Source organism: Castor canadensis, chromosome 11, assembly GCF_047511655.1.
Source record: "Castor canadensis chromosome 11, mCasCan1.hap1v2, whole genome shotgun sequence".
NCBI classification, from domain to species: domain Eukaryota; kingdom Metazoa; phylum Chordata; class Mammalia; order Rodentia; family Castoridae; genus Castor; species Castor canadensis.
In genome coordinates this window covers 92,666,262-92,686,441 of record NC_133396.1, presented here as the reverse complement: position 1 = coordinate 92,686,441, position 20,180 = coordinate 92,666,262, and the positions used below count along the sequence as shown (strand labels likewise).

At 37.0% G+C, this 20,180-nt stretch overlaps 1 protein-coding gene across 1 annotated transcript in view; it reads right to left on the bottom strand.

Annotated features, from left to right (window-relative positions):
* The window catches only part of F5 (coagulation factor V), a 67,416-nt gene that overhangs the window by 45,476 nt on the left and 1,760 nt on the right, over positions 1 to 20,180 (bottom strand). Inside the window, exons 2-3 of the mRNA XM_020176913.2 lie at positions 19,184 to 19,275; positions 9,664 to 9,786 (exon numbers count right to left, since the gene is read on the bottom strand). Of these exons, the coding sequence (XP_020032502.2) occupies positions 9,664 to 9,786; positions 19,184 to 19,275 (215 nt within the window). The remainder of the gene's footprint in view (positions 1 to 9,663; positions 9,787 to 19,183; positions 19,276 to 20,180) is intronic.

Below are 20,180 nucleotides of genomic sequence, written 5' to 3'. Positions count from 1 at the left end.
TTTTCATTCTCAATTCTGGGGAACCTGAGATGAGCTCTCTAGAGACCACATGTCTCGACTTCTATGCCCACTAGTTATAAAGCCTTTGACACCATGGTGATCTGAAGAATCACTGTTACTAGTAAATTAGTTAAGGTTTAACAAGTTAAGTTTCCATGGTATCCTAACAAGTGTAAATATAATCAGACTCGAGTCACATTTCATCTGTAAATCATCTCGGAATATAAGAATAGGTTATATTTTCTCTGTGGTCCTTGACAAGTCATTTTATACTTAAGTGCCTATTAGTATGGTGTGTATGTACACATGGAACTGTTTATACATCATCTTGTTTGGCTCTGAAAGTATCATATCCTGTTTTCAACTGCAGCCATCCTCAGCCCTGTTTAATTTCTTTATCATCTCTGTCATCTGATTATCCCAATTTTTTCCAGAGTCTCAGTGTCTATCTCATACATGCAATTTAGTTATCTTTGTGAATATAAAATGTATCTATCCTCTGAAGTTAAGATTTCTGACTTATTTTTTATGCACCCCAAGACACATTAATAACCCAGTATACTCAACTTTCCCTTTTGGCAGGTGGGAAGGAGGATGTAAAAATTAGTTTTCCTTTTTGAAGAAAGGGAACTGAAATGATCAAGATTAAAAGAAGTGCAGAGGGTTGGGTGGGGTTTTTGACACTTAAAGAAAGATGTGGTAGACATGGAGCAAGGAGGTCAACAAAAGGAGAAGTCATAGGCAGTATCATGGGTAATTTCCCCTGCCTGTGGCATTCCTCATTTAATTAGGTGAAAGTTTTACCACTATCAGCTGGTGCCAGAATTTCTCTTTAGGATACTGTTGTCTTTGGTAGAAGGTGAGACTGTTAGCGTGTGGATGTGTGCACCAAAGAATCAAATCTGAAATGTTTTACATGATGGAGAATGGGTCATTGGAAACTGTTTTTGCTCAAGTGACTATATTTTTTGAAAAGAGAAATGCTTAATTTCTTTCCTACTCTCCTCTCTCCATATTTGTCTTGTCTCTCTTTTACCACCCTTCGTTCCTTCCCTCTTTGCCTCTCATTCATTTTTTTTTTTGAGACAGATTCTTGCTAAGTAGCCCAGGCTGGACTTGAACTCACTATCTTCTCACCTATGCCTCCTAGGTGCTGGGATTACAGACATGCCCTGCCATTTTCATTTTTATTGAGGTATTATTCATTTTTCATTGTATTATTCAATACAATAAAGTTCACCAAATTTAAGTATAATATTTACTGAGTTTTGACAAATGTGTACAGTCTTACAGCTACAGTCAGGTTAACGTTAGGCAATGGTTCCTTCAGTCCAAAATCTCCTTGTATGATCAGTACGCAAAACCCTATCCTACCTAAGCCCAAGAAAGCACTGATCTGTTTTATTTCAATATAGTTTTGCTTTTTTATGATACCAAATAAATGGGATGTTATATATGCCTTTGTGTTTCATTAGGGCTAGTTAGTATGATATATATTTTTCTCTATTTTTAACCCATCTTTGTCTTTAATTTAAAGTGGATTTCTTAAATCCTATGTGCAGTTTGGTGTTACTTTTTTATTCAGTCTTATAATTTATCTCTTAATTGTGACATTCTTTACATCACTTTTAACATAATAATGATATGGTTGGTCTTAAAACTACCACCCTGTTATTTGTTTTCTCTTTTTTGTCTTTGTTATTTTTCTTTTTCTCTTCTTTCCTGATTTCTTTTGGATTTTTTAATGGTTTTTAAAATCTTCACTAATGGCTTATTAGCTTTATTTTGCTTTATTAACTGTGACCTTGAGTTTACAATATACAACTTTAACTTATCACACTCTCTGTTTAAATGATATTGCATCATTTCTCTTACAGGAACCTGTGAAAATGTATTTCCATTTCTCCCTCCCAAACTTTATGGTACTTTTATCATGTATTTTACGTCTATATATGTAATCTAGTCCACAATAAATTATTTTTACTTTAATATGTAGGTAACAAATTATCTTTTCAAGAAGTTTAAAATGAGGGAAAATTTCTCTCTATATTTACACATTTTTAGAGCTTTTCATTCCTTCTTGTGAATCTGAATATCCCAATGATAAAATTTTTCTTCTCCTTTAAGGAATTCCTTTCACATTTTGTACTGTGTTGCTAGTAAAAAAAAATTACCTCTGTTTTTGTATGCCCTGAACTGCCCTCATTGTGATTTCATTTTAAAAGAATATTTTTGCTTGACATAGAATACAAAGTGGACAGATTCCCTCATCTCCTGCCCCATTCCAATACTTTAAGGATGTCTTAAATTGTCCTCTGACTTGAAATGTTTCTAAAGATAAGTATGCACTCAATTCTTATTAATGTCCCCCATATATAATGTACTTTTATTTCCTGATGACTTTTAGCATTTTCTCTTTATCATTAGTTTTTGGCACCTTGCTCATGGTGTGCTTTGATATGGTTTTCTTCACAGTTCTCCTTCTAAGTTTTGTCAAGCCTCTTTGAATATGTAGGTTTGTAGACTTCATATGTGGAACGTTTTCAGCTATTATTTCTTTAAATATCTTCTCTGTCTTTACCGCTTCTGGGATCTATTACATATATGTTACATAATTTGATATTGTCCTAAAGTTTACTGAATTCTCTGTTCATTTTGTTTAGGCGTTTTTTTAAAAAATCACTTTCATATTAATGTCATCTAATATTTTCATCCATGGTGTCCAATTTAATATGTTGTCAATCTCATTCAGCATTCTTTCCATTTCAGCTATTGTATTCATCTATAAAAGTTCTACTCATGTATTTTATATCTTCCACATCTCTCCTGATCATCTTCATGCTTTTCTCTACTTTCTGGAACATATGGGAAAGAATCATAATAGCCGTCTTAAATTTTTATATTGCAGCAATGTCAGCTTCCCTTGTTTAACTGTACCTTTCTCCATCATCGTCAGAAAGTCTATTCCACTCAAAACTTTGCATGAGTTTGCATGGCATTAGTATATATCTGGGATCTTCAGGTAGACTGGGAAACATGAAAGCTTATGCAATGATCAGTTATGTGTTTTCATGTACTGCAGTGATATGCATTGCTGTACTGCATAAGGTTCTGTAAGCATGGAAGCTTTACCATGGAAAGCTGAGTAGGTACATCATATAGATTGACTTATTTCACAAAATCCTTAACATGGTCGATGGATGATCTACCCCTACTTCTCTCTCCAGGCTCACCCATATGTCACACCTTCCAGTGTTTACCATGGATCACTACTTAGGTCCCCTGTCACTTCCCCAGACATGGATAATGTTCCCTTTGCTTAGAGTACTCTTTCTCTTTTTCTTCCTTTGGATAAATGCATGCTCATCCTTCAGATGTCAACTTAAATGTCAGTTATTCCTTCCTTTATCTTTGATTCTGCCACTTATTTTTTTCTTTTCTAATACTACAATATGTAGTTAAATATTGTTTTCTTTTTTGGTAGTACTGGGTTTTAATGAAGGGCCTTACCTTTGCTAGGCAAGTGCTCTACCACTTGAGCCATGACCCCAGAGCCCTTTTAGCTTTAGGTTATAGTTCAGATAGGATCTTACTCTTTTTGCCCAGGCTGGCCTCAAACTTCGATCTGTGAGCCACCATGACTGGCCATAGTTAAATATTTCTTGTATTGTGTGATTAAGTTTTCCTACTAGAGTATAATTATTCACACCCTGCACATTTTGGTTGCCAAGGTGTAAGTTGCTGATTGTATTTATCCTAATACCTTTGGTGCCTTCCAGAGTATATAGAGAAGCATGGAGCATGAGCACGGAGAAGATGCTCAATGCATGTTTATTTAAGGTTTACGATTTAAGGACCTGAGACTAGAGCTAAGGTCACCAAGTCACCACTCATTGATGTATTTTGTTAGGTGTAAAGCTTAACATTGAATTCTGTTGTGTCTTTTTTCCTCCAAAAAGATAGTCTGATACTGACTGAAAACCAACATTTAATATAAGCTGAACTTCCAGTGATAAACAGGATTTGATTGTTAAAATAATCAGGAACTGAGAAGTGATAAAAGCTTTAATAACTTCCTTTGATTTATAGCATTATTTTAGTCACAAAAAAAAAGCGTATCTGAGGAAGACTCTTCATTGTCAAACAGGAAGCTTTATCTTTGAAAAGTTACAGAGGAGCTTTGATAGTCAAGCACAAACAGGACTGGTAAGGCAGGTGACCCCCTCAAGTCAAACTTTGCACTGGAAGGAGTGTCTAGTTGCTGAGCTGCACAATGTGAATCAAACATGGTGGCCCTTACTCACTCCTTCCTACTTGAGGGCCTCTTGGGGTTAAAACATGAAGCTTCTGGACACAAAGTTTCCACCCGTCTAGCTGTGATTCCTACAGGGAATTCCTACGATAGAAAATCACATTTTTTCCATTGTCTTCACAAGCTTTCCAAAAGACAAAATGTGACATTCCTTATAGAATAAGAAATAACTTTTAATGTTCTTCATTTCTTTCTCTGGATAAATGTGTGCTTACCCTGTAAATGTTTGATTCAGTATCAGTTTACTGCTTCTTTGGTCTCTGATTATGCTACATGGCTTTTAAATTTTTGTTTATTTTTATTTTTGGAGACAGGGTCTTACCACATAGGCAGGTTAACTGTCCTCTTGCTTCAGCCTCCTGAGTACTGAGATTATAGGCACACACCACCACCTCCAGCTTATATGCTTTTTAAAAATAATGCTCTTCACAATTTGTAATTAGGTATTTGTGTAGATCCTGCTATACTATGGGAGAATGTACCTGAGTATTAGGTTCTGAGTTGAAATATTTCAGTTGAACCATCTTAGGAACGTTTCTCTTTTTTTAAAATTTTGTTTTATCATTTTTACATTTACTTACATATGTATACATTGTTTGGGCCACTTCTACTGGGAACGTTTCCTAATGGTTCTTTTAGCTTCTGTTTCAGATTCAGAATTTAAGACAATATAATCCTTTTTTCTAGAGATAATATCATTTTTGATGGTTTATGAGGATTGGAAAATATATATGATGCCTGGCACTTAACAATTTCTATGGCAGTCTGTGGTGATACACCAGTGTTTTAGTTTAAGTATTTCCTTTCACAGCTACTTTATAACTAATACAGCCTATTTCCTTTCTGTTTTCTTTGGGTGAGATGTATCTTAAGTGTTCTTGAATTCTGTAAAGAAATGTGAGAAAGATTGAAATGGGTTATTGCTTCAGTTTGGGCTGATATAACAAAGAACTCTAGACTAGGTGGCTTCTAAGCACAGATATTTCTCATATTTCCGGAGGCTGGAAGTCTGAGATCAGGTTCCAGCATTGTGGAGTTCTAGTGAAGGCCCTTTTCCAGGTTACAGACTGCTTTCTTCTCAGCCTATCCTTACATGGAAGAAAGAGGATAAGAGAGTGTTTCTTCATGATTTAAGTATCTCCCAAAGGCCCCACCCTCTAGCACCATCTCATTGAGGATTAGGATTTCAACATATGAGTTTTGGGGAGATATGCACATCTGGTCTGTTGAAGTTATGTATCTATCCTAAAAACTGGTAATAAAACAATGTAGCTGTTCAAAATCACCCACAAAATTAATAAACTTCCAAGCAAAGGGAAAATAACTCAAAGTCCCTATACTAAAGTCTTCAGTCCTTCAGTGTAGTTCAGTGATTATTATCACCGTCACTATCACATCACCATAATCAATGGCCCTTACATCGTCATCATATGTGTTCAGACTGTACCAGATGCAAATGTCAAGAAGACACAGCTGGCCCCTCTGTGGCTAAGCCTAGTTAACACTAGAGTACATGTTGGTGCCTTAGATGTGATGGATTTCACCTCTAGATTTCTTCTATGTCACTCAGTGCAGAGGCCACAATTAGAAAACACTGTTTATCTGGAAGGAGAATAAAGCAATATAAATATCTAAGAACTACACAAATGCCATAATACTTGTCCTAGATATAGCAGTCTGACTGATTTTTATAATGATATTAAATTTATTTGTGAATGGTTAGTGATTCATATCCAGGTTTATTTGAAAACATAATGGGTTTTAAAATAATTGTGTACAACATGATGTTTTGATATACGTAGAGAGATTTAAAAGGTTACTATAGTTACACAAATGAATGGCCAAATAATTGACCAAAGCAAATTACTAAAAATTTCACATTCATCTCTCAGTTAAAGAAAAATTTTAAATATTTGAATGGATGATTTTAATTAAGCTTGCAAGGTGGATATTGGTAACGAGATAAATAGTGGACAATATAGATTTGAATATGCTATATATTTCTGCATATATACATGTGAGGATTACTAGTGAGATAGTTGGGGGATAATTTTAAGTGCTTTCTTCTTTTCACTTCAAATTACTTTTACCTTTAGAATAAAACAGGCATGTTACATTTTTTATTTTGGAACTCAATACAAGGTATGAAATACAAACAGCTATTTAGAGGAAGCATTGAGGAAATGCATTTTTGGTGAATCTTATTTTTGACTTGGTAATCAAAATGAAAAGTTAAAACTCAAAACTGAAAAGAGGAGAAATGGACAGGAATGACTATTGTGCTAAGGCAAAAAAGTCTTTGTTCAGCCTCATGCTAGAATAAATTCTGTACACAAGAGTAGTCCTTCATTTTATATTTACCCAGTTCTGTTCACTTCCTTCTCAGTCCATAGTCAGCTTTGTAATTTGTTTACTCTTGCCATGATGTACCAAATATTTGCCAAGAAACTCTCAGTATTTCTTTTTTATGTAAAATGGTGCATACAAGCTTTGGGAAATTCCATAAAAAAGCCTTTTTGCTTACTCGTTAGCGTGCTCATTCATTAAATCCTTCCTTGTTACTTGCTTTTTGTGAACAACTCTTTCCCCAACATTTAATAAACTTAGTGAATGCTTCAATGATTCAAAGACTCAGAACATTCTTTCAGAAGCTATAATTTAGGCAATGGACAAATTAAAATGCTGATGTTTTTGTAAAGAGCCTGATTCCATTGCATGGGGCATGCAAGTCTCTTTTGAAGAGCAATTTACATTTTTGTGATTTATGAAAATTTTATATTAATGACCATTATAGTTTGTTTCAAGTATTTATTATCTCTATTATCTATTTATTCGAAGAAAGTGTCTACACAAAACCAAAATATTTAGTGAAAGGTAAAAAATATAATCACCTACATTATGTCAAGCATTGGAATAGTATAGAAAAAATCTAGAAGATTAAAATTTCACATAGAAAATTTGGCAACACTTAGATGCATGGAACAATCATGGAATTTATTTATTTATATTTAATAACAATGTTACTTTTTTGTTAGATTTTATTTTATTGTTTTACATTTACTCACATGTGTATACATTGTTTGGGCCACCTCCTCCTCCAGGATTTTTTTTTAATTCAGAGAATTGACTTATACTAACAGATGGCTAGATGTTATAGAACTAATTTTGTGGTACAATACTCATAATGCAACTCAGGTAGTTAACATACAAGGATATATATCAAATGAAAGAATAATGTTAAGATTTACTATGAACTAAACTTTCTAAAGGTATAACCAAATCAACTTTGAAAATCTTACTGAACAACAAAATTTGTTCAAGGGTATGACTTTTCAAACAATTCACTGCATATTATAGAGTATCTGAAATTTTAGACTCCAACTGAAGCCTTTTTAGTGAGAGAAAGTTTTTAAATAACTAGGTACAGTTATGGATATTTTATTTCTTGATTTAAAAACACTTTTCTATTAAATATATTTCTAAAGGAATAGTAAGTGTTTTTGCAAACCACAATTTGTCTTTGCTCTACCTGGTATTGTGATTTCTCAAGCCTATTATACTGTCCCAATCCCCCAGTTTCCATCTCTCACATATCTACCTCTGTGACAAAGAAATCTGGACTCTCATCTACCTGGCTCAGCATGCAGCTAGTTTCTTCTCCAAGGGTCAAACAGGAGACAGTCTGATTTTACACAGAGGTATAATAAAATGAACAGACAGCTTGTCTCTTAACATGAAGGACACTATCTGTTTATTAGATTTATCTCTCAGTTCCAAGACAAAATTTTACTTTCTCTACTCATCTGCATTTACATTTTTTTGGATTCATGGCACCAGAGACACTAATATGCACCAATAAGAAGTTGCAAATGGAACTGGTGGGGGCATTTTAAGCAAATTTTAAAATAAATGATTTCTGGGTGGGAGGAATATAGAGGAGAGTAAATATTAAAGGAAGAGGAATGATGTTGCAAGGTTCATATCTTGTGCAAACAGCCTAGCTGAGGATCAAAGTCCATGGCTCTTACCCCTCCCATGTTTGAAATGCAACCTGTAAGGAACACTTTGACATTTTGAGGTTTTTCCCTGCTCCTGCTCTGTGTTGCTGATTTCTGAGTTAGTCATGTGGAAACCTCATAAGTAGGTTAAGTGGTTATTCTTTATGTTACTGTATGATTTTAGGAATATTAGAAGAGACTCTTGTGAATGCTGCCTCACCAGAGATATGCCAAATTAGCTTTAGAAGATGGTTGACATTTCACAGCTTTTATTCAGTTTGTTTATAAACTCGGGGAGGTTCTCTACCTCTTGAGCAACACACCCAGTCCTTTGCTTTAATTATTTTTCAGGTAGGGTCTTGAGTTTTTACCTAGGTTGGCTTCAGACTGGGTTCCTCCTACCTATGGCCCTGCATAGCTGGGACTATGGGTGCATGCCACCACTCCTGGCTTAGACATTCACAGTCGATGCTCATTGTTTTCCTCAAGCCAAGAATTAAGTTTTAGTTAATGCAAATAAATACTCTTGGGGAGGTACTTCATTGACTTACAACTCCTTCACACCTGAGTAGGAATGAGTCTGGCAATAATTTATTTAGGAAATAACAAGTATAAGAATCATTTTCTAAGTTACAAATTATCAGATTAATATTAATTATTTGAACACATTTTGATTGAAGTTTCCTCTTTACTATCATAGCTAATATTTATTGACTGCTTAGTATTTTCTAAGATTTCATGATAACAAACCAGTACTATACCTATGTGATTACTATCGTCATCATACAGATCAGAGAGATGGGGCACATAGACCTAAGGGTCTAGACTAGACTACAAGATTTACATCTAGTAGTCTAGTCTGGAATCTGCACTATAAACTGATCTCCTACTGAGTTCCTCTCTTCAAAGATATGATGATTGGAACATGTGGGAGAAGGAAAGAGATTTGTGAAATGTGGAAAGTCTGAAGTTATTTAAAAATGTTATCATACCAACAACTGTTACAATAATTTTGGGGTTTTTTTTTTTTGCTTTTTTGTTGATTACAATAATTTTTATAGCAGTTCCTGACAGAACTCTACTCTCCTTACCATGATTAGAACATCAACATAATGGGAATAATCAGAGCAATATTAATGTCAGGTACTTACTACCTTGTGGCTGATGCAGCCAGTTTTTCTAGATGACTCCAAAACCTGAAACTGACAAAGGCATCTATTTCTATAATTACAACATGCAGGAAAGGAGATTTCTCTAACAACGTGTGGTTAACAATAGCAATATGAATATTTGACAATGGGGTTAAAGAGTGGTGCATTTTCTCTTGTCAAAGAGATAGAAAATACCTCTTACCTTCTGAAAATTTACTGTACTTAATTCCTTGAGGATGGAGGCTTACAGGCTTGCTTGCCTTGTTTTGAAAGTGAACTTTCATGATGTCTCCAACTTCAGCATATAAAGTAGGTCCAAGAAGTCCTATAGAAACAAAGATTTTAAATGTCTGTGATCAGGATCATCAAAGAGCTATTAAGCAAGAAAAACATGCAGAAAAGCCTTCAAAGTGATTGCTGTCATTAGTTGACCTGCTTCTCTTGCGTCTAGAAAGTTTTTCCAGCTCATTAATTCCACATTATGGGTAGTCAAATAAAAACGGGAGACAGAAATCCTGGACCCAAAGAAGTGAAGAGAAATAATCCTAAGCAGGTTCAACTCACTCTGGCCCACTGTCTTTCCTTATAGACTACTGTCTTTGGTCAAAAGAGAAAGATCATTTTCAATTATGCAGGGGATAGGGAATATGAAGAGAACAGCTTACTTCAGGTTTTTCTGAAGTGGGAGACCTCAGAGACCTAAGTGAAATAAAGGAGCAAATCACACAGACCTCTGACTCCAAGACAAGGTCAAAACCCTTGAGTCAGAAGTGAGCTTAATGTATCCAAGGAAAGTAAGAAAAACACCATGAGAATAATGAATAAAAATAGGTGTGGAGGATGCGGATCACTTGAGACCTCAGTGGTCATAGTAAGAACTTTGGCTTTTCTTCTATATGAAATGGCAAATCACTGAAATTTTTTGCAGCAGAGATATGGTATGCCACGTTTTAAAAGCTTATCCTAAAGAGAAAAAAAATGTTAAGGTTCACTGTTGTGTAGAGCATAGTCTGTGTAGTGAAAAGAATAAAAGTAAAGATAGTATAGGAAAGAGACAATGGCACATAGGATGGTGTGCAGCAGTGTAGTAAAAAAAAAGTGGTTGGATTCTTATACATTTGAAGGCAAAGTCAACAGAACTTTCAGATGAGTTACATGTGACACATGAGACAAAGTCAAAGATGACCCTGAGTTTGCTTATCTGAGTAACTTGTTAAATAATCAGCTGCTGTGATAGGAAACAAGTAGGCAGCAGGTTAGAGGTGCAGATACCAAAAGGAAGGTTTCACTAGACACGCAATCAGGGACTGTGCTAGGTCCTGGGCCACAAAGATAAACAAGACACAGTCCCTGCTCTCTAGGAACTCACGGCTAGTTTGGAGATAGACATACAACAGGAGCTACTCTGAGGTATGGACAAGGTACTATGGGAGCAGAGAGGATGCAGGGGAGTTAGCCAAAGACTCTTTAAAGAATCATATAAGCATTTCCCAAAGTATAAACCCTAAAGCCTCCACTTCAGAATAATTTTGGGGTCCTATTAAAAAGAAAGATTCCCAATTACCACCTCAGTCACAGCTATGGAGGTGGAGTTTGTGAATGTGCTCCCAGGTGACTCTGGAACCCAGTGATGCTTGGGACTCTATTCCCAAAGCCCCACTTTAGACCAATGACAGGAATCTGCTCTCACTTACAAACTGTAAGCTCACATGGAATTCGCTTCTATGATTCTAGAGATCATAGAAGTAGGAGAAGGAATTTACAGCAGTCATGAAGTCATGAAATTCAAGCATTCATTTTCAGCGGTGCACTGTAAGCCCTTATATTAATCCTCACAATACAATTACAAGATAGACTTTAAGATCCTCATATTATAGATCAGGAAACTGAGCCTTACAGAATTTAAATACCTTGCCCAATGTCATACAACTAATAAGAGGCAAAGCCATGACTTAAACTTAAATCTGAGTATAGATACTAAGCTTTAACTGCCTCTTTATATTGCACTCTCTACCTTGTATTCAGTCATTCACTCATTCATTCATTCAACAAATATTAGTTGCTCACATTGTTGGAGGTATCAAAATTGCAGTAGTTCATAGAAGATTAGAATATACACATCCTCTGACTTCACAGAGCTCATAAGACAACAGGAAAATCAGATTTTAATAAATCATTATACATATACTTACTTATAAACTACGGTGAGTATTATGAGAGAAAAGTACAGGATACCCTAAAGAATATTTGGTAGAGGGATCTCGTCTAATCTTGGGGGCAGGGAGAAGGTCAAGGTTGGGAAACACTACTGAGGAAGTGCTGTTTAACTAAGGTTCAAAGGCAGAGAGGCAAAGACAAAGGCAAGTCTTTCTAGGGAGTGGGATTAGCATGTGCAAATGCCCTAAGATGCCAAAAAACTTGGTCTGTTGAGACAACTGATAGATGGCGGTAGGCAAGCTTAGTAGGTGAGAGTTATCATGTGAGGTCCAATTACTAGGGCTTGGTAAGCCTTTTAGAGATTTACCTTTAGTCTAGTAGTATTCAGAGACCATTGAAGTTTTCAGTAAGACCCAGATTTTGATTTTAAAATCTCTGGCTGTGTTTGTGGAGAATGATCTGGGGAGAAACCTGAGTGGATGGTGAGAAGACTCTGTGGGAGATGCTGGTAAGACTGAGGTTATAGTGGCAGAGATGGTGAAGAAAGACCGTGTTAAATACCCTTGAGGAGGTTAACCTTTCAGGACTTCATGACGGATTAGCTGTTGGGGAGAGGGTGAGGAAGACCAAGTTGTCATAGATAGCCAATGAGGTTCTGCTTTGGGGAACTGGGTGCACCAAAGGGCCATTTTCTGAGATGGAGGGAAAACCACCTATGGAAAAGTTTGGTTTGGGGGACGGGGTAGGTAGAATAATTGCCTCCAAACCCTGAGAGAAGTTGTAATGTTGTCATGCCTTGAGTCTGGGGGTAGGCTCCCTTACAGAACTTATACCAAGTAGTACTCTGCACATATGATTAAGTTAAAAATCTTGAGCTGTGGAGATTTTTTTTGGTTATTGGATGGGCCCAATATAGCCACAAGGGACCTCATAAAAGGGATGCAAGAGAAACTTTCAAAGGGATTAGCAGATGCCATTCTGATGGCTTTGAAAATGGAAGAAAGAGTCGTGAGCCAAAAAATATAGTCAGTTTTCCAGTAATTGGAAAGGACAAGGAAAAGCCTCCAAAAGTAACACAGCTCTGCCAACAACTTGATTTCACCGCAGTGAGACCCATTTGGAACTTCTGACCTCCAGAACTGTAAGTGTAAGAGAATAAACAAATTTGTGTTGTTTTAAGGCATTAAGTGTGCAATAATTTGTTACAGCAGCAGTAGTAAACCGTAACCTCTGGGACCGAGGTCCTATCTTTCCCATCCATTGTCATATCTTCCCATCGCTGTCCTGTTTCTTTTTTTTAAAGGAGAAAGCAAAGATTTATTAGGACACCATTAAAAGGATATCAAATGATGGATGGCTAGGCAAAGGAGCATAGCACCTGTCCTGTTCCTTTTACTGAACGCTCAGTACTGGAGTTTATACTCTTCTTATGCCTGAAGGTGTTTGTTTGTTTGTTTTCATGTTAGCTCTGCACAGGACCATGGAGACCACTCAACTCTCATTTTAGAGATAGTTAACAAACTCTAGGAAATGGTGGCGAGTAGGATGTCTTGTGCAAGGCTAGTCAGTAACTTGGTAGCATTGCTGGGACTACAACTCAGGTCTCCGGACTCCTGAGCTGAACCTTTCTCTACCAATGTTCCCCATAGCAGGTCCAGACTCTCATCTTCATCTTCCTAGAATAGTTCAAATGCCCGCCCACCGCTCCCCCACTTTTTTTTTTTTTGGCTCCCAATCCTGTCTGACTCCACTGGCTAACCCTGACTTCTGGATGCTAATTTCTATTTTGGCTTCTCATGGAAAGCCCACTGGCTACTTCCACCTATTCAGGCTGCCTTGAACCCAGTATGTACTGAAAGTGCTATCACACCATGCATTGCATTTGTTGCCAAAGTTCTTTTGCTTGATTGATTTGTTTGTTGGCCTCACATGGCTGCAAATATCAGATGCCCAGAATAAGTCTGCTAAGTTATTTACCCTAACCGGACCTCTTGTTTCAATGGACATTGGAGTATTTATTCAGTCTCCCTTTCTGCTTTTTTTTTTTTAGAAACAAAGCAAAACTAAAGGATGATTGCATAAATGCACAGCAAATACTTTAACATATATAGGCAAACACATGATTAAGTTTTTTGACCTACTTTTTAGCTTTTCCCTCACCCAGATATGTTCAGCTCTTTCCCACTTTCTCCTTAGTGCCCAAAGCTGGGTTGGGCAAAGGAGTGGGGGATTGGGGAAGATATCAACCAACTTCATGCCGCTGTGGAGGTGGAAAGGGCTGTGGGAGATCAACAAATTAAATCCCTTACTATCAGGGGAACAATAACCTACATAACACAATGCACAATTCACTGGTACAGCTATTTTAAAACTCCTTTGGGGAAAAATACTTCATAATCTCCCTTGAAAACTGCAGAGACTAGCCCTTTTAAAGCTTAAAACAGGATTCCTAAAAATGAGCCTGGCCCCTCAGTCTGTTCAGGTGTCTACAAACTTCAATGAACAGGCATCTTCAGACTCCAGCCCAGCAGCCTAGCCCCTACCTGCAATTGCTGTAATGTCTGGGCCCAAGCTGTAGAAGTGAGGCACTATGACTTATTCGGCATTCAACTAGAGTTATGCCCACTGGATGATGGAGTCAGAAGTAGAGCAAAGGTATGAATCACACAGGACTAAGCTGTGAAACAGGAGGGGTCATAGAGTTAATGGTAGTGTTCAAATTCAGATCTTCTTAATTAAATATGAAACTTTTCTTTCACACCAGCTCTGCCTCCTCATTTCAACTGCTATCCGGACACAAAGATGAACACAGTACCACTCCTACCTTTCAGAGTTTCATAGTTAAGCAACTTTGGAAGTTCAAGAAGCAGCTGCAAAAGAGGACATCAAAATGCCGTGGACCCTCCAAAACGAATTTATTCTGAATACACAGGAGTTGACAGAATGATAATATTTAAAGTGAAAGGGGCTTAAACAGAAGTCAGAGGCTGTTCACACTAACTCTGAAGGTCTACTTCTGACTTATAAGATTAGACCAGGAAGTTACAAAAAAAGTTAATCATCTGAAAGGATTTCCATTGCACTACTCACCTTAAAATCTATCAATCCCTCTTGTTATTTTGAAAGTCTCCATCCTGTCATTGGTCCTTTTCATCATTTGTGGCACTCAGCACAATGTCTTAACCAGCAATTGCATTAAGATTTAGTTAACTTGACAAAAGTCACGAATGGTGAAGCTTCAAATACCTGCCTATTTCCTCTTTTCTAGGTCCAATGAATACATTTCCCAGCTCCTTTCTCCCTTTACTCTTGTAATTTATTTTAATTAAACAGTTCATAAGAATCTGTTAAACAGAGCCAGGCATAGTGGTGTATGCCCATAATCCCAGCTACTCAGGAAGCAGGGCTCAGGTGGATTGAGGTTCAAGACCAGCCTGGGCAAAAAGTTAGTGAGATTCCCGCCCCCCCATCTCAACCAACAAGCTGGCTGTGGTGTTATGTGCCTATGGTCCCAGCTACATAGGAGGCATATATAAGAGGACCTTAGTCCATGGCTGGCCCCAGACAAAAATGTAAGATCTTACTAAAAAAATAATTAAAGCCTGCCTAGCAAGCATGAGGCTCTGAGTTCAAACTCTAGTACTGCCAAATAAAAAAGTCCACAGTATTGTACATGCTGAGCTTGGAGCTAGAATATAAAAATGGATAGACTCTGTGACAGAGGTCATGGGGTCCTTCAACTTCCTGCCAACAACTACATAGGTAATTTTTTGGGCAACTTTATGTCCCCACTACTTACCCCAAAGGATGTATTAGCCCTTCTACCTAAGGCTGAGTGAGCCCTAGTTTTGAAGCACTTGCTGCTTCTTCTGATTCTAGCTCCATCAATATTTTGTCTCAGATATCTTCATCCTCCCCTTTTCTATTGAATTGCTAAATGTAGGTTCCTCTTATTCCTCTTTTTTTATAATAAAACTCCAAAATAATCCTTAGGTCTCTCATTCTCTTCCAGAATTACCCTGTCTCCCCTCGCAATCAGAGCCAAGTATCCAGAAAGAATTATCTATAGGACTCCTTCTGCTTCCGTTTCCTCACTTTCCATTCTCTCCTTAAACTCTGACCATTTGATCTTGCCTCCATAAAAAAAAGGCAGGATCTGGGTCTTTCTTTTTGTTTTTGGTTCCTTATGTTAATAGTCTTTGCTGGCATTTGACTCTTTGCTTTTCTCTACTCTCTCTGGGCAAACTTTCTCAAGCTCCTTAGTAACTTTTTCTTTCTCGTCTCATCCCTTGGACCTTGTTGCTTCTTTGACCTCGGTCTGCAGCCTTTTCTTATCATACTTGCCCTGCTGGTCTCACATCTTCTGAAAACTTCATTTACTATCTTGGTTTTTATGTTACCCAATATTTATATCTCTCTCCTAAAGGCCAAACTTTTATACCAGTCTGCTCATTTGACAACACTAGAGAGATATTCTGCAGACACCTCAAACTCCAAGTCCTAACTCATCATCTTCCCTCACAAACGTCCTCCTTTTCCTAAATTTTCTTTCTTACCAAATGGTGTCATATCCATTGTACTGTTCAAACCCCAAACCTTAAGGTCATTCATAGTTACTCTCTCTTCTTCATTATTTACATACAGTTATCAACTTGTTTAGTTGATTTTAGTTCTTAAATACCTTTGGAATCCATCTCAGCTTCCTTGCTGGCTTCTTCCTGGATTGACACCAAACCTGGTCTCCCTAGCTCTGGACTTGCTTTTCTCTACCCCATTCTCCACATTAGACAGAATAGTCTTTCTAAGCACAAATCTGAGTCTGTCTTTCTTCTGCCTACATTTTTCAGGGACTCCTTACTGCCCTCAAGACAAAGCCTTAACGTGGCTCCCTGGTCTTGCCATAACCTCACCTAGTTGTCTTCTAATTCCTTCTTTGTAGTTTGTGCCCCAACTGTGCTGACCTCTCACCTCTTAACCTACACACATACTGCTTCCTCAGTCTAAAATGCATCTTTAAGTGAAGGAAAGGAGGATAAGAAAGAGTAATAGAGAGAGTGAATGTGGTCAGAGTACAATGAAACCTCTTTGTCCAATTAATAGGCATTAATAAAAATTAGAAATAAAATAAAATGCATCTTTACGCTTACCACCACCATTTGGTTCTCCAAGATCCTACTTATTTCTTGCAACTATCAACTTAGAAATGGGAAGATGTTCCTGACCTAGACTGGAGATAAGTCTCCTATGTCTTAATAATGAACCCTCATCACAGTCCTTGTTTATCACTGTACTGTAACTGCTTGTCTACTTGTAGGTCATTCCCTGCAGCTGATTGGCTCCTGGAAGTCAGGGCCCAGGTCTTATTCACTTTTGTATCCGCAGAGCCTGAAATGTGGCAGTTCTCAATACACAATAAAAAAAAAAAAGAATCCAGACTCCAGTGGCTGATGCCAATAATTCTAGTCACTTGAGAGACTGAGATCAGGAGGATCATGGTCAAAGCCAGCAAATATTTCAGGAAACCTCCCCCATCTTTAAAATAACCAGAGCAAAATGGACTGGAGGTCCAGAGTGCCTGCTTTCCAAGTGTGAAGCCCTGAGTTCAAACCCCAGTCCCACCAACAAAAAAAAAGAATTTTTAAATGCATAATATTTAAAGATAAATGAATGTATAAATGATAACATGAAAGGAATATAAAGTGGGTGAAGGAATAGAGATATATTGGTACCCATCTAATAGAGGTATAATTAATAACTACAATACAATAACAACAATGTAGCTAACTTGTATTGTGCTTATTATGAGTTAGCATTATTACAAGTACTTTATTAAGCCAACTGATCTTCACAACATCCCTAAAATATGGGGATTAGTTCATGGTACTTGGGGTATACAAAAGCAGAAGAGTTTTGATAGGGGAGAGGAATCAGCGTAGCTTCAGAAAGGGCATGGCCTCTGGATAGGTAGTTGAAAAGCCGTAGTTGTGCCCCAGGTTGGAACCTTGGGGAAGAAGATACAGTGGAGAAATTGAGAAACAATGATAAGGAAAGGAAAGTCAGAGGAAGTGGCAATAGGGAAACCAGGTGAAGAGAGAACGTGGAGAAGGGAGAATGTTAAGCATCCTAGTAATGGTAAAAGAACTGGAAACCAGCCATAGACACTGGCACATCAGAAATCATGACTGGCCATTTTTGATGGCAATTTTAGTGGACTCAATCATATTTTAGTGGCTCAAGGAAGGAAGGTCAGAAGAGGAAATTCAGGGAATGATATAGACCACTCATATAGGAAATTAGTAGTGAAGGAAAGTTGAGAAACGGAAAAAGAGAAATTTGATTTTCTTTTTCTAGTTAAGAATTTACCTGAACATGGTTTGGTTTTGTTTCATTGTTATTTATTTATTTAGCAGTACTGAACTCAGACAAAAATAAATAACAAGATCTACACCTAGATTCACTCTACCAGCTCTTTTTTTGTGATGAGTTTTTTAGAGATAGGGTCTCTCAAAAACCTTTTCCCTGGGCTGGCTTCAAATTGTGATCCTCCTGATCTCTGCCTCTTGAATAGCTAGGATTACAGGTGTGAGCCACTGGCGCCCAGCTTCTATTATCTTCTAAGGCTCAGCTGTCTTTGGTGTAAAATGTGGATGATATTTACTTCTTAGGGTCCTCTGAGGATTAAACACAATTATATATGTTATTTATTTTTGTCTGAGTGAATGACTCCAGTCAATAAAAGGATTAAAGATTAAAGGAGACCAGAGGAGTCAGGGCAGACTGGGAGGAGAGTGAGTCTTCACCTGGTTTGAGGAAGGATAAATGAATTACTGTCAGGGGAACCCAACTGATGGAAGTTCTGCCTTAATGATCCTGTGAAATATGCTTCCATATTTAAGATACTAGAACTCTAATCAACACAGTCTACTTGAGTAAAGCAGAAGAAATTATCTATAAAAACCATAGTTATTTGGTTCATCACACTAAGTAATCAGGAGCATATATGGAAAAATAGACGTAAAGAATCACCCACACAGAATTCTTCTGAATGAGTCTAAGCAGCCAGATGGAGACAAAATTCATTCTGCTAAGGCACATTTGTGCTTATTAAACTAGACCACAAGCCTCATGAAGGCACAGTTTGAATCTTTCTCATCCACTCTTGCTTCGGCCATGCCTAATTCAAGGCCCAGCTCACAACAGGGGCTCCAAGGCAATTTGTCAGACAAGTGAATAAAAATTCAAACACTTAAAGTTTTGTTGTGCTGTTTGACAAAAGTTAAATACAGATGGCTTCATGGACATGTGACCTGTGAAATTTGTCAGGGCCCCATGCTCAGACGGGCCTCTGTTTGGTTACTGCTTTGCTGTCACTGTGTTGAAATTGCCAATAATAATGAGCAAGGAACCCAGCATTTTCATCATACTCTGGATCCACATAATACATAGTTAGCACTGGTTAACAACAACCAACACTTTTATACACTGACACTAAATGGATATTCAGACATAAAGATGAATTCATAGAAATTCACCTTTGAAATTAAAAAAATATATTTCAGGCTTACCTGAAATGCTGGATCGTGGTTTTTCTTTCTTAAAATATGCTTCATACTCTCTGTAGACAATTTTCTTAAAGGAAGTTGTAGAAGGATTCAAACTAGAAATAAAATATAGAAAGTAATTTGAATGACATCTGTTTGCATTACAAAAAAGTAGACCTCTCTTTAAAAAAATTTGTTTTATTGCTGTGCTGGATGGGGGTACATTATGGCATTTACAAAGGTTCTTAGTATATATCAGATATACTTGAGTTCACCCCCTTTGCCTTTCTCCTCTATCCCCCTCCCCTCATTCTTGGAATAGTTTCAACAGGTATCTTTTTTCTGTTTACAGTCATAAGTAGACTTCTCTTGTCCTCAGACTCTTAGTTGAATAACAGTATTTTTATTATTTTTCAGAAACTCCAGGTTTTACAAATATGAACAATAAATGCAATCAATGAGATAATTATTGGTATCTTTATTTATTTTTTATTCATATTGCATACAATGAATATTGGTATCTTTAAAAGTAGTCTGTTGTAATAAACATTCTTTTACAAATTTAGGCTGTTCTAGTACTATTTCTCAGAATCAATTTTCTAAAGAGGAAGATAAGAAGAATTTGTGAACTCAAACTTTAGGTTTAGGTTAAAATATAGCAAATCATTCATAAGCAGCTGATCAGTCAAATCCAGTTTTTTTTCCTTAAAATTCCCATCTATCAAAATACAGTTTTTAAATGCTGGGAAACATTGGAAATTGGTATCGATTTGGTGGACAGACCCTATTTTCTAGTTGAGAGGATGGAGATGGCTAATGGAGCAATAGATCTGGGATTCTGTGAGAAGGAAACAAATGAAAAACTGTCTTGGACAGATTATATAACATTCTAAGAATGTACTATTGATAAATGGCAGAGTCAAGATCCAAAAAATTTAAAATCACCTCTTCTCTATCCTGGCTCAGGTAACCACTGTCTTATTCTTTATTTCTAGGTTGGATTGTAGAATCCTATGATGCC